This window comes from Medicago sativa, chromosome 7 (genome assembly GCF_051527215.1).
Source record: "Medicago sativa cultivar Bolivia chromosome 7, Bolivia_mono, whole genome shotgun sequence".
Lineage (NCBI taxonomy): Eukaryota > Viridiplantae > Streptophyta > Magnoliopsida > Fabales > Fabaceae > Medicago > Medicago sativa.
In genome coordinates this window covers 104,272,229-104,287,504 of record NC_140755.1, presented here as the reverse complement: position 1 = coordinate 104,287,504, position 15,276 = coordinate 104,272,229, and the positions used below count along the sequence as shown (strand labels likewise).

Sequence of the window (15,276 nt, the reverse complement as noted above, 5' to 3'; positions counted from 1 at the left end):
CCAACAAATTAGACTTAATTAAAAAAACTCAATATCATTTTAAAATGTTCAATAAGCATGAATTTTGTAAACTCAACATAGCACATCTGCATTTTTCCTTTGTTACATCCCACCAAATACCAATATTCAAGGAATTTAAAATAATAGAGGTTGAATAAAAATGTAGCATGAAAATGATTTTAACATAAGAGAAATGATAAAGCGAAAAAATAAGGAGTTTGTGCTTTGTCTGCGAGAGTATACGGAATATATTGAGTTGTTGGGGGACTACCGGGGATCCAAAAACTAAAAAAAAAATTCATCATAATTTTGGAACTACCGGGGAATCCACACTGGGTATGATTCCCACAATAGACTAGAAACCACACGAGTGAGATTGATACCACATCCTTACAAAAAAATCTTATAGCATCAAGTATATGAGTCTTTTTACTGATACCTTCTTTGAAATCTACTATTACATCCAATATAGAACTTTAAGGAATTAGCTAGGTATATGGGTATATCATTTAAATGTTCTTTAAAATTTACTCATGCGTTCATGCAAAAATTTAACTCACACTTGACACATTAACATCTCTTCCTCAAGTATGAGACTCTTTGCATCTGTGATCTACCACCTTGAATCACTCTCGCTTTCCACACAAAGTTGAATCGAATAGAGAGGAACCACACAAATAAGAACGATACCACATTTTCACCCAATATTTTAAGGCACTAAATGTATGAATTTTTTCACTTATATGTTGTTCAACCTTCAATCTTCTACTCAATGTTAGACTATAACTTACATTTGATACATCACAACATTATCTCCCTCAAATGTGAAGAAATTCTAGCCCGTGCCTGGCACGGGTATCCATACTAGTTGTAGTACTAAAAAGAAAAGGAAAGAGGAGGCAGAAAAAGTTAGGACTCAGATTCCCTGTTGTAAAAACATCACACAGTTTTACGCTCTAACGAATCTCGACCATTAACCTGTGTTCCAACAGTTTAGATTATAAAATCAATTTTACATTATAAAACAATCTCATCCGTCAATTAGAGACCGTGCGACCAAAATTTGTTACAACATTCTGCTGTAACAACGCCGAATCCAGATCCGAAAAGTTAATGTTGAGAATAAAAGGTGTAGCCAGCAGGGAGGGTAGGTAGATAGCGTTTTCCACGTTTCCACAAAAGAGAAAAAGTGGTAGAGAAATAATAAGAAGTATTGGCTAAAATAGTTAACCTAGATTCGTCATCTGAATGAGTGAATGCCGAGACATGATCAAAGCACAAATCCCACGCACGCTGCATCATCATATCCATACATTCATCTCTCCCCGGAAAGATAACACACTTTTCAATTACATTGCAACTCCACGTACTATAAATATAATTCATCATAGTAGAATCGAATAATGATAATTCAACCAATCATATTATAAAAATAAATAATTCAATTCACTGGTAATGTTTCGATAATTCCTATTCTCCATCATCAGATTCCTCATTGCACATATTCCGATCAGATGGACTCTTCTTCCGTCGACCGTCCTAAAGCGGTGGCGAAGCGTGCCAACGTCGCCGGAGAGAACCACAGCAAAATTGAAGATGCAGAGTCTAACAATAGGAAGAGGAAGATCGTCGCTGTCACCGATCTCTGTAACAGATCGGAGTCGGAGCTGAATGGAAACTCCACGAGAAAGAAGAAGAAGAAACCGATTCATCAAGTTAGTACATGATTGTTTAATTTTGATGATTTAACTATACGTATTTTGTTCTGATTACAGAGTAATAATTCAATTCAATTCAATTTGTAGGAGAAGGAAGGTGATTTTGGCAAGGGACTAATGGATGTGTATAAGGTCAACAAAGCCAAAAATGGAATTGAAGATACCAAACAACTGGTGAGAAGAAAATTTCAGCATAATTCAGTGTCACAATGCACTATCTAAACTTGTTGATAATTGATGTGATATTGATTCATAATTAAGAAGATAAACATTCATAAATCTTTTGGAGAACGTTCCTTGTTTCAGAATAAACGTGTGTTGGACTTCATTAATTGTAGTTTTATTTGAGGATGAAACTTCTCTTGCACTAAAGAAAAATAATTAAATTTTTATTGATAAAATTAGCAGTTTTTATATATATATATATATATATATATATATATATATATATATATATATATATTTTTATGATTTAGTTATACATTTTATGTTCCGAACACACAATAATTCAATTGGATTTGCAGGAAAAGGAAGGTAGCTGTAACAAGGTTAACAAAGCTAAAAATGGAGTCGAAGATACCAAACTACGGGTGAGAAGAGAATCACACCATAATTCAGTGTCATCTCTTGTCATATAAAGTTGTTGATGATTGGAATTATGATTTCAATATTTTAGAAAATGGACATTTATAAATCTTTTGGGAGAATGTTCTTTGTTTCACTGTATTGTGTATCGATGTATTCGGTATTATTCACATGTATGTTGGAATTCGTTAATTTTAATATTGTTTAATTACGAAGGTTCTCTTGCCTTTGATTATTACCATAATGTTGTTTTCTCAGGGTATATCCAAAAAAGCCAAGAAGGGTGAAAGTTTGATGTGTCATCAGTGCCAGCGGAATGATAAGAGTGGTGTTGTCTTTTGCTCAAGTTGCAACAGAAAGCGCTATTGTTACGAATGCATTGAGAACTGGTAAACTTTCTTTTCTTTAAGAATGGTGAAAATGATTTTATGATGTTGTCTTGAAGAAACCAGTTGGTTTCCCTTATTGATCCACAATACTGGCTGGCAACTCACTGTGATTGACATTAATCAGGTACCCAGGAAAAACCCGAGAGGAATTTGAGAACGTGTGTCCGTTTTGTCTGGGTAATTGTAACTGCAAAGCTTGCTTACGGGAGTTTCCTGTGCTGATGGTAGATGTCATGCTTTCGATTTTCAAAAATTTCAAAACTATATAATTTATACGCTCATCGTTAGTTTGATTTAAACTCTTTTCCTTGTTTTCATAGGACCGAGAAATAGACGCCAGTGTCAAATTACAGCGGCTGCTGTACTTGCTATCTAAAGCCCTGCCAGTTCTGAGGCATATCCACCGGGAACAGAGCTTGGAACTAGAGATTGAAACCAAAATAAGGGGTAACGTGATGAGAAACATGTGCATAGAAATTTAGTTTAGTTTAATTTTGTTTTATTTCTTTAATTTTACCTGATTATATGATGTTAGGTAAGGAACTACAAGAAATTGACATAACAAGAACAAAGCTAGATGAAAGTGAACGCTTGTACTGGTACAGTTACTTTGCATACTATCATAAGAAATTAGAATGTAGTCATTATTATTTCTGTTGCTATTTTGGTTTCATCTTCTATGCCTTTGGTTTGTCCGGGACTTTGTGGAAAAGAATACGGTCCTTCTCATAAATATTTCACAACAAGGCTTTGTCACTTGGAGGCCTTGATTGTTTTACCTTTTCATAATATCCTATTTGATCCTAAACTGAATGCCTACATTATAAATGGCAGTGACAATTGCAATACATCCATATATGGATTTTACCGTAGCTGCCCCAACACCGGTTGCTCATATGATCTCTGTCTCGTGTGCTGTCAAGAGCTCAGAAAGGGCTGCCAACCTGGAGGCATGGAGGCTGGAACGTCTCATGAAAAATTTGAAGAGATTTTTCACCATCACGGTTCAACAAAAAATCGGAGTAAAATACATCGTAAAAGATATGACTGGGAGAGCGAACTTGCACCTACTAGTTTTCATTCTCAGGCTGACATGTTCTCTCCCTTCCCAGAATGGAAAGCTAATAGTGATGGTAACATTCCATGTCCTCCAAAGCAGCGTGGAGGTTGCGGTACTGCATTACTAGAACTGAGACGCATTTACAAAGCTAATTGGGTAGCAAAACTACTAAATAATGCTGAGGATCTCACTAGAAATTACACACCACTGGATGTGGATATTACTGAAAAGTGTTCTTCCTGCCAGCTAAACTTGTTAGAAGGAAAAATCAATCCTGAAGTCAGGAAGGCAGCATTCCGGGATGACAGTAAAGATAACTTCTTATATAGTCCAAACGCCCTTGACATATCTGATGATGAGATCAAGCACTTCCAGAGGCACTGGATGAAGGGAGAACCTGTGGTTGTGAGAAATGTTTTGGCCAAAACATCTGGTCTAAGTTGGGAACCAATGGTTATGTGGAGGGCCCTCAGAGAAACAGGTTCCAAAGCGAAGTTGAAAGAGGAAACACAAAGTGTTAAGGCTGTTGATTGCTTGGATTGGTGTGGGGTAAGTTGTGCAAGTAAATTATTTGAAAATAACTTATCTACTCAGTCATACTTCATTTTATTTACACGGCTTTGCTTCACAGGTTGAAATTAATATACACCAATTTTTTCAAGGCTACGTAAAGGGTCGAATGCATAAAGATAAGTGGCCAGAAATGTTGAAATTGAAAGATTGGCCTTCATCCACCTCTTTTGAAGAGCGCTTGCCTAGGCATGGTGCTGAATTCCTTGCTGCACTTCCGTATATGGACTACACTGATCCAAAATCAGGTCTTTTAAATTTTGCTAGTAAACTTCCTGCTGGCTCGTTGAAACCAGATTTGGGACCCAAAACATATATTGCTTATGGATTTTCTGAAGAGCTTGGCCGAGGAGATTCTGTGACCAAACTGCACTTGGATGTGTCTGATGCGGTAATTTCTGCTCTAGGAAATCCTTGTGTTCTTTACATGTAGAAACCTGCTGTTGGGAGTCCTTACTAATCGCTGATAAATCTAATAATCTGGTATTAAATAGAAGAAACAAATAGTTTGACAAAGAGAAGATTATACAAACAGAGAAAAAAGTAATACCAACAAATAATGACAAGAATAAAATTGCAATAAATCAGAAAACGGTTTTTCACTATCTAGAATGCCTTTCAACAAATGTGTCTTGACCGTTCCTTTTGTTGAAAGTAATTGATTGCTTAAGATATGATTTTTAGGGACTGTACTTTTTAATCCTTTTTTATTTGGTTTGCTTCCATACTTGTCCCAGCATTTCATCTTATGATTTCTAGCATTTTTGAAAGCCACAGTGGCCTTCCCAGATGCACAAAACAAAAGAAAAATCAATCACGCAAACTAAATTGATAAAAAATTATGCAAGCCTAAATGAGCTACAATTTCATGCCAAAGAATTGGACAATGTGATGCAAATTCAAATACATCAGGATGCACCAATTTGATGTTAAAAAAAAAATGCTTTCTTGAATTGATATTTAGAGGTAGTGTATATGGAGATTCGAGTGCATATGACCCACAAATGGAGAGAATGAGGTGTGCAGATTAAAGGTGTTAACAACAGTTCTCTTTTGTTGGCATTTTTTTTCTTTCTCTCCCTCTCCCCCCCCTGATGCTCTCTTCCTTTTAAATGGAAGATGCTGGTGAGATCATGTCCGGTGTCACTCATATGGGTGACAAGAGTTTTTGATCTCGATCCCTTACTGCCTCTGGTATTATGCCTAATGGATGCTTGGATTCTGGACTCTGAAGCCACCAGTCTCACGACGTCTCAGACAAAATTGTTTACTTCATTCATATTCTCCTTCTAGTATTTATTATATTGCAGTTGCTGATGGTTCTTGTGTTGTTGGCTCTGTGAATTTTGAACTTCAACCTTGTTTCCGACGGCAAGATGTGCTACACATGTTCCAAGAGTCTCGTAACCTTATCTCCATCCGTAAGCTTACCAAAGATCATAATTGTGTGGTAATTTTTAGGGTTAAATTAGTTTTTTGTCCTTGTAAAAATCTCAAATTTAGTTTATAGTCCTCAAAAATATTTCAGCAAGTTTTGGTCCTCAAATATTTTCCGTCACGACTTTTGGTCCTTGCCTTTAAGTAAACTTGTGTGTATCCTTCACATTTTTTTTCGCAGTTATGTTTTTTTTTTTGTTAACCCTCCAGTTCATATGGGAAAGGGGTTTTGCAGTTATGTTTAGTATATTATAAAAATCTCTCTTATGAAGCTTTACATCTTTTTAAAAGAAATTAATTAATTGTGAATTTTTAAGTTTAGCATTTAAAAATTCATATTTGTTCATATTTTGTTTAAAAATATATATTTGTGAGAGATTTTTGCGATATTATAAGCATCTTTGTAAAAATTCATTCAAAAATATGAAGGGTACATATTAGTTGACTTAAAAACAGAGACCAAAAGTCACGACGCAAAACATTTGGGGACCAAAACTTGCTGAAATTTTTTAGAGGGACTAAACGAAATTTGGGATTTTTATAGGGACAAAAATTTATTTAACTCTTATCTTTTTTCATTCCTATTGCACTTTTAAGGATCTTGCAGGGGACGATTTGAGTTGTTAAGGAACATAGAGGACTGTACTATCTTTTCTGGTTTTTCTAACTGGTCTGAAGTTGTTGTCTTCCACACTTCGGTCTTAGTCAAAGTCACTCTTCTGCCTCACAATTTGGCTTTAGCTCAAATGTCTCGGCCAACCTCTTTTTTCGAATTTTTTTTTTTTCGACCCTGTTCCCAAAAAAAATTCCAAATCTGACCCCCTTTGACATTTATATACAGAAATGACCCCCTTTCTGGTATTTTTTTTTTGTTTTGTCGTTTTCCTCATTACCGCAGTTTCAAATTGCGGTAATGAGCCTCCTTTCTGACACGCATCGCAGACTGGGCACAGGTGAGCAGGTTTTGTCTATTTTTTTTAATTTTTTTTATTCATTACCGCAGTTTGGAATTGCAGTAATGAATTTTCATTTATTTTTCGTTTTTTCTATTTTTGGCATTATAAAAACAATATAAAATTCATCCAAATTCACAATCATTTTTTCATACATTTCTACTTCTTTTGCATAGTAAAAATAAACATTAAAATCACAAAACTGCTTAATTTTTTTAAATGACGAAGTTTGATTAAAGGTAAAAAAAACAAAGGTCATAAATACTTATAAAAGATTGGTTGAACACATAATACATAACTATATAAACTACCGATTTTGAATGGTCGGACAATTTCTCCTAATATGACCAGGATGCCGACACAACCCACACAGTCTCGGTGTCGGTGTTCTTTCTTCCACCTCATCGTCCATTTCAGTCCTAATGCTAGTACTATTGGGTCGACCTTTCTTTAGTCTTCGCATGTCTGGATTATGACAAAGCTCGGGACCTTCGTATGGGGGCCAATAACTCTTGTCCTAGACTACTTTGAATGCTTTGTTGTAGATGGCGTAAACATTCTCGTTTTTGAACACGTCTGGAATTAGGGTTGTGTAGTCATGGTGAAAAGAAGAACACGCGGCTATGACATGAGAACAAGGCAAATGCAAGGCTTGATATTTCCCACAATCACACCACCCCGCTTGTAGGTCAACCTTGAAAGTTCCCATTGGCCTTCCCTCCCTGTAGTTGATGGTCTCACGAACAGAGAAGGTATACATCTCTCGGTCAAACTGTTTTGGAGAACGTCTGTATCTTTCTAGAGAAGCACTATTGGCAAACCCAATGGCACGATGTGGAAGAATTTTACGAGATATACCGTCAAACTATCCTGCAACACCAGAAACCAATATGATGCCAGATGCAGACATGTGGTCAGATACACATCCACCTAACAGCCTATTCATGACACCTCCACCCCCTTACTTTGACCAAAGCTTTAACCCATCCACCAACTACAACTACGACCAAACTTATCAACCACAACCACAACCGACAAACCAATTCTTTCAAAACTCCCCAATTCCATATCCTACCTACTCTCAACATAGTCATCATGGAGAAAGCTCCCAAATATCAAACTATTCATTTGATGACTTTAATCCAACTCAAAACACTTCAAAAACCAATTACCCAGACCAATCACAATACACCTCTTTCAACCTACCAACCCCTCCACAAAATGTACCCTATCCCCAAACAAACTACGTACCCCAATGGTCACAACCACATACTACCATAGAAAGTCTGGCTGCAGGGTTTAACGAAGATGATTTCGTTAATGGAATTTGGACGAACTCTGTTCCACATGTGCAAAATGAGGTGACTATGGAAACTAATGATGCTGAAATTCAAAATGAGGAGGGGGATGAGGAGGAGGAAGAGGAAGAGGAAGAGCCCGAGGAAGAGGAAGAGCAAGAGCAAGAGCAAGACCAACGACCCGTACGAAGAAAAAAAGATAAATTATGTGCTACAGGAAGTCATAATTTAAATTTAGGTTGGCGTAAATGGTTACCGCGGAGAAAGTAGTTTTTATTTTTAACACAATGAATAATATAATTAATGTTTTTAAATTTATATTTTTTACAATTATCATTTATATTTATTTATTATTATTTGCATCTAATTTTAAAAAACATATATTGTGCCAAAAATAGAAAAAACGGAAAATAAATGAAAATTCATTACTGCAATTCCAAACTGCGGTAATGAATAAAAAAATTTTAAAAAAATAGACAAAACCTGCTCACCTGTGCCCAGTCTGCGATGCGTGTCAGAAAGGAGGCTCATTACCGCAATTTGAAACTACGGTAATGAGGAAAACGACAAAACAAAAAAAAATACCAGAAAGGGGGTCATTTCTGTATATAAATGTCAAAGGGGGTCAGATTTGGAAATTTTTTTGGGAACAAGGGTCGGAAAAAAAAATTCTCTTTTTTCCTTGATGAGTTTTCCATCTCTTAAAACAACCTATTCAGTCTTTTAAGTGTGACATTTGTGGCACAAACTACTTTTTCTTCTAGTCTTACTAATAATGTGGAATCATTTGATCTTATTCATTCTAACGTTTGGGGACATGTCCCTATTTCTAATATTTCTAGTGCGAGATAATTCGTTTCTCTTATAGATGATTGTACTCGAGTAACTTGGTGTTTTATTATGATAGATAAATCAAGAGTACCCTAATAATATTGTACAAACACAATTTGCGAATGACATTAAAAGATTACGTTCTAACAATGGCAAAAAATATGTCAATCATAGCCTCTCAAGCTTTAATAATAAACTGGGCATTATCCTTGAATTTACATGAGTTGCCACCCCACAACAAAATAAGGCTGTGGAAAGGAAAAATCGTCACTTGAAGTTGCTCTAGTCTTTTTCTTCCAAATGTTTGTCCCAAAATTATATTGGGGCGAAGCAATATTTACCGATGCCTATTTAATTAATCTCTAGTGAGCTATCTCTAGTGTATCAGAGAAGAAGTAAACCTGATCTTCTCTTGAAACAACCTTTATCGTCTGAACCGGAGGTAAGTACTGAAAATAATCCTCTTATTAGTGATTCTAAGATTTATGATACTCTTGATATTGATCGAGACAATTTACCTTATTTCTTTGAGAAAAGAAAAAGGGTCTTGTGTCACGTATCCAATTTCTCAATTTGCCTCCTCTAATCATCGTTTCCTGCAGCATCAAAGTTTTATTGCAGTTGTTGAATGTGTGAGATCGTATCATATGTTCAAGAAACATTGAAAGATACTGGTTATGTCCAGGCTATTGATGAAAAAATGAAAACACTTGAAATAAATTAGACTTGAGAGGCAAGGAGGTTAGAAATTCGTTGGATGCAGGTGGATTTGTATAGGCAAGCACAAATCAGATGACACTTTTGATTGATGGAAGGCTAGATTGGTGGTAAAAAGATACCCCAAGACATATGACATTAATTGTGAGGAGACATTTGCTCTAGGGGCGAACATGAACATTGTTAGGATCTTATGGGGTCTTGCTACTTGAATTTTACTTGGGTGACTTTAGTGCACTTAGAGGATGGATAAATGATCAAAATAAAATATTTAGATGAGAGAGAATGGTTGGTTAATAGAGAGACTGGAACAAAGGCACCAAAGTCACCAAACTCAAAGTCACCCAAGTGAAATACCTTGCTACCCACAATGGTTGAGAACTACGTCAGTTTGATGTCAACAATTCTTTCTTACGTGGAGACTTAGAGGTGTATAACTGTATATGGAGATTCCCCCAAGATTTAGACCCACCAGAGGAACAAACCAAGTGTGCAAATTGAGGAAAGTCATACATGGGCAAAAACAACCTTCCTCGGTGTGGTTCGGAAGATCCACAAAAGCAATAGAGGGCATATGCTACAAGTAGAGCCTAGGAGGAGATCATACTTTTTTCTTCAAACATTCACAAGGAGGAAAACTTATTGTTCTTCTTCTTGTTTATGATGATGTCATTATTATAGGTGATGATTTGGATGAGAGAGACAATTGCTCAAAGAGAAACTATTTGGAGAGTTTGAGATTGAAGACATTAGCGAATTCAAGTATTACTTTGGAATTGAGGTGACATACACTTGACAAGATATGTTTATCTTTGAGAGAAAATACGTGCTCGATCTTTTGCAAGAAACTAGCAAACTTTGATGTATGATAAAAGTCAATTCGTCCATGATCCAAAGGCGGGACACCTCAAACTGTGGAACGTGTGTTGCAATATCTCAAGGCTACTCAAGGGAGATGATTCCTATTCAAAAAGGCGGAAGTTTAACTATGGTGACTTATACCGAGCTGATTATCCAGGTTCGATGAGTGATAGAAGGTCCTCCTCCTCCTCCTCAAGGTCTCAGGTTCAATTCTCTCTGGTGTCAATTTGGATGAGCTAATTTAGCTTCCTTAAAAAAAAAGGTCCACTTTAGGCTATTGCACATTCTCGTGCGGGAACCTTGTGACTTAATAACTACAACGTACATTGCTTATGGACGTCAACTAGTAGATATGTTAACAAAGGGTCTATTAATTGAAAGATTCAACCAACTTACTTGCAAGATCTGAACGATAGATATCTATTCACCAACTTGAAAGAGTGTTGTAAACATAATTTTTATTATTTGTACATATTATACTGTGCTTGTTAACTTTTGGGAAGAACTCTCTACCTCACAAGTATAAAAACTTGTTAAATTCTATCAACAGCAAAACCTTTTACAAATGTGTATGAATTCCTATTTATAGGTATGCAAGTTGAATGCTAAAGGCACCTCCTAGATTACTAAAAATAATCTATGGGCCCAAATTACACAATAAACTTCTAAAGAGAACTTAATTGTCACATTTGTTGTGGACACTTCTGATAGAAAGTGTGTCTGACATGTGTTTGTGTCTGACACCGACATGACACAAACGTGATCAAATTGAATTATGTCATTTTCTCAAATTCTGATCGGTGTCGACGTCAGTGTCCCTGTCATGTTTGTGCTTCATGTATTGTCACAATTACAAAAGGAGACAACTAAAAAATACAAAAGCTAAGTTGCAACCATTTTACTACACTTCCAAGAAGACTCCAAAATAATTTGTTTTCATTGGGCTCTCCAACAAGTTTAAAATACAATCTTTTCTTCCATTTTCGTTTAGAGTCTCTTACCTTTACGTCTAATAATCACACCCTCTTGTTGTCCTGGAGCTTCTTGGATGTCCTCATTACTCAATATTAAAAGCTTGTGATGAAATTAATTTGTTGGTGAGCCCAGTAGAGGACTATTATTCAAGAAGAGAAATTCTCCATGGAGGTATATGCATATGCAGACTATGCAGAATTGGTGGCCGACGGGTGATCCACCTCAAAGTGTTGCATATTTCTCGGTGGAAATTTAGTGTCATGCAGAAGTAAAAAGCAAAATATAATTCCAAGTCCGAGAGTCCAGACGCAAAATTTTGAGTGATGTCTAATGGGGCTGTGAACAGTTGTGGATAAAATTCATATTGATGATCTCAAATTATATATGAGACTCCTAGGAGGCTATATTGTGAGTATAAATGCGCCATTAGTATTACAAAAACCTACTTAGGGGTTAAGCACATAGATATAGACTGAGACTTTTCAAGGAGTAACTAGATAATGGTCTTATAGCTACAGCATGCATCCCTTCGGGGTATCAAGTGGAAAAACTATTCTCCAAAATATTTCCTGCAAAACAGTTTCAAGGTCTTACTGGAAAATTGAGAAAAATAGATATCTACTCACTTACTTGAGGAGAAGTGTTGTGTTCTAGGTACGTACGTCTTCACATCTTTCAATTTTGTAGTTTGTAGTTTTTTTTTTTTTGACAAAAGTAGTTTGTAGTTATTACTCTGTTTACTTGATTTTAGGATAGCCATTAATAGAATTATGCAGTCTAGTTTATATGAAGTGACCTTTGTTGGGGGAGTTAAGGTCTAAGGAAAGGAGTGATGAGAATGTCAAGGGTTTGACCCCTTCTCCTGGCATAATGCTAACAATATTAACTTTGTCTGTTTAAAAAAATAAAGAGACTTCTTACACAGTATGGAGTTGTTTTTGTGTGTTTGCATGTGTCTTCATGAGTTCAATTTGATTGCGAACAATTAGTATACAAGTCTATTATTTCCACTCCTGAAAATTTGTAACCTCCTAATTTTGCAGTATTTAGTTATGATGCACAAAACTATAGCTTATCTCACATAATTTTGTGATCGAGAATCAGGTGAATGTGCTGACACACACAAACAAGGTGAATATAGCTCCCTGGCAGAGAGAAAGCATAAATAAATTGAAGGAGGGATACGATAAAGAAGACTATTCTGAACTTTATTGTGAAGCTTCAGCCAATGTTGATGGAAAATATAAATCTAAAGCATTGGACCATGATCAAAAGGCAGAGAATGGAGTTAACCGGATTACACAAAGTAGCCAAGTAGATCCGTGCATTTCATCAATATCCGAAGACTGGTGTGGAAAGTTAGAATCACGGAACACAAAACAATGTGATGATAACGGAAAGGGCTCTTGCACTTACAGAAATGTTGCTGTAAGGAACTCCTCTGTGGAAGATAGTGTTAGTAAAACATCATCTACCAAAGTTTTAGATTTTTCCAGGTCTTCCAAACTGGAACATGTTCAACCTGAAACCAGCTTAGCATCAACTAAGGCAGAGATAAAGAAAGACAGAATGAGGGTTGATTTTTCAGATGGTAATGTGTCTAGTGATCCCAAGATAGAGTCAAAACAAGGCATGGGGAGAGATTCTTCGGACATAGATAATGGGGCTGAGGCTGTCCTTGGTGGTGCTGTTTGGGACATCTTCCGCCGGCAAGATGTCCCAAAGTTAATTGAGTACTTGAGAAAGCACAAGAAGGAATTTCGTCATATCAACAATGAACCTGTTGATTCAGTGAGTAGCATTACCAGCCATTGTTTACTATACTAACCATAGGTGGAAAGCTGAGTCTCTTTTATGATGCTGGTTTCAGGTTATTCATCCTATTCATGATCAGACTCTATTCTTAAATGAGAGGCATAAGAAACGGCTAAAAAAAGAATTTAGTAAGATACTTACCTCATTTGCCTGGTTTAAATTTCGTTGAAAAGTACTACCACAGCATAGTGAACATCTTTTTCTCTATGCAGACGTTGAACCATGGACTTTTGAGCAACACCTTGGTGAGGCTGTTTTCATTCCAGCAGGATGTCCTCATCAAGTGAGAAATAGACAGGTAAATATAGTCTGGTGACAAACATGTATTTTTAAGTTCTTATTATCATCTACATTCTTATAATCTCTGCAAATAGTATGATCTCTCACTCCTGATCTTTGTTTTTATATTTTGTTTTACAATACGGTTTCTTTGTAATTATTTGGACTAAGTCAATGTTTGACCTCCAGTTCACAGTCAAGTAATCTTCCCAGCAGCAAATATTTATTTGAAAAAGGGTTTAGATTATAGCACTAGGGCATTACAAGTTGAAAATTTGAATATAAAGGATTTTCAAGGACCAACAACCTTCAGGGAAACCTGAGCTTTATATCAGGGTTTAAACCTAGGAAAGTTGTGCCTTTCTTGCTTGTGCTCTCCATGCAGTGGCAGCAAAGGATCCGAATCTATATGTTATTAGCTGTACAACTTGGAGAGTATGAGAGTGAATAGCATATGAGTATTGCTATGAGTTATTAGCTGTACAATCATGCATTTAAAAGGACCCATATCTTAAACTATTGGTTGCCAAAATATGTCAATATAGGAAGTCCAATATCGTATCTAGTTACTTATTCCGTAACTAATAATTATAACGTAGAAGGGTTAGTTTGCATCACCTTTTCTTCCTGGCAACTTAACTTAATATTGCATGATCATGATGTTCATGCTGAAGGATTTTCAAAAATTATTTATTAATAAAAATGCTTTAAGGAATTTATTTTTCCAACTACTAAAAGTGTAAACATTATTTACTTATATTTATTGCCTAACTTATTTTCATTGATCAGTCTTGTATGAAGGTTGCGCTTGACTTTGTTTCTCCAGAAAATGTTGAAGAATGTTTACGGCTAACTGAAGAGTTTCGTTTACTCCCAAAGTACCACAGGGCCAAGGAGGACAAATTGGAGGCAAGTCTATTATTTGTCTTTAATTTCTCATGCATGTTGAGTGTTAGTTATCCTTTTATATCCTACCGTTATGATTTGTTCTTATCTTTGTCAGTCTTTCTGTTAATTGAATTGGCTTTGTTTTCAAAGTATATATTTTTGCCAAGAGCTTCCCAATTTTACTTATTCTCCTTGCATTTTAAAAAGGTCACTCTCTGCATTTAATTTTTTTGCCCCATTGAATATTTTACATTCTTGACCGCCCCTCTTCTTTTGCAGGTTAAAAAGATGACCCTTTATGCTGTAAGTAGTGCTGTTAGACAAGTCAAAGAACTGACTATGGCCAATGAGTAAGATTGGTTCAATCTTAATTTTTTGTGAATATTTTTCGTAGAAGCCGTCGCAATAAACTATGAGGGTGGATATTTTTATTTGATTATTACCATTTTTCTCATCTTGATTGTAATTTAGGGAATAAGGTTATAGATATAGAAGACCGATATGTTATTGTCTAGTTTTTCTTTTACAAACAACCAAAACATAAAATAGCCATGTTATGGATATATAGAACTAGAAAAAATTGTCATATTATGTTATGGATGTAGAATTGTGACGAGAGCCCGATGTGTCCCTATATGCGAGTTAGCATATGTTTGATATCGCAATGAAAGACACTCCACCGTACGTTCAGTTGAATTGACAATGTGTAGCTTCTCACATAAACAATCTCAGGACAGGAAAATGGATGAGTCACGAGTGGATGTGCAACCAAGCATAGGCATGGGATTCAAACCTTACAAGGAGCACATGCCCCATTGGCAGGCTGTGGGGCATGAAAATTGTCTATACTTTTCTTCCACTCCTTCAACGGGTTTTGGCCCTTTCATTGCATATTTTGAT

At 35.9% G+C, this 15,276-nt stretch overlaps 1 protein-coding gene across 2 annotated transcripts; it reads left to right on the top strand.

Moving 5' to 3' along the window:
* The first annotated feature begins 1,228 nt into the window (after nt 1-1,228).
* On the top strand, nt 1,229-14,994 carry LOC146911693 (Transcription factor jumonji (jmjC) domain-containing protein). 2 transcript variants are annotated; one of them, XM_085726522.1, is made up of 15 exons: nt 1,229-1,366; nt 1,488-1,715; nt 1,806-1,892; nt 2,243-2,308; nt 2,562-2,692; nt 2,817-2,916; nt 3,013-3,139; nt 3,228-3,291; nt 3,527-4,301; nt 4,384-4,713; nt 12,499-13,185; nt 13,265-13,337; nt 13,422-13,507; nt 14,278-14,397; nt 14,656-14,994. In XM_085726522.1, exons 2-15 carry the CDS (start codon nt 1,515-1,517, stop codon nt 14,728-14,730), a joined length of 2,922 nt encoding a protein of 973 aa, XP_085582648.1. In that variant the 5' UTR covers nt 1,229-1,366; nt 1,488-1,514; the 3' UTR covers nt 14,731-14,994. The 2 variants fall into 2 exon arrangements, with proteins under 2 accessions (XP_085582648.1, XP_085582647.1); XM_085726521.1 differs by having other exon boundaries at nt 1,229-1,715.
* The last annotated feature ends 282 nt before the right edge of the window (nt 14,995-15,276 follow it).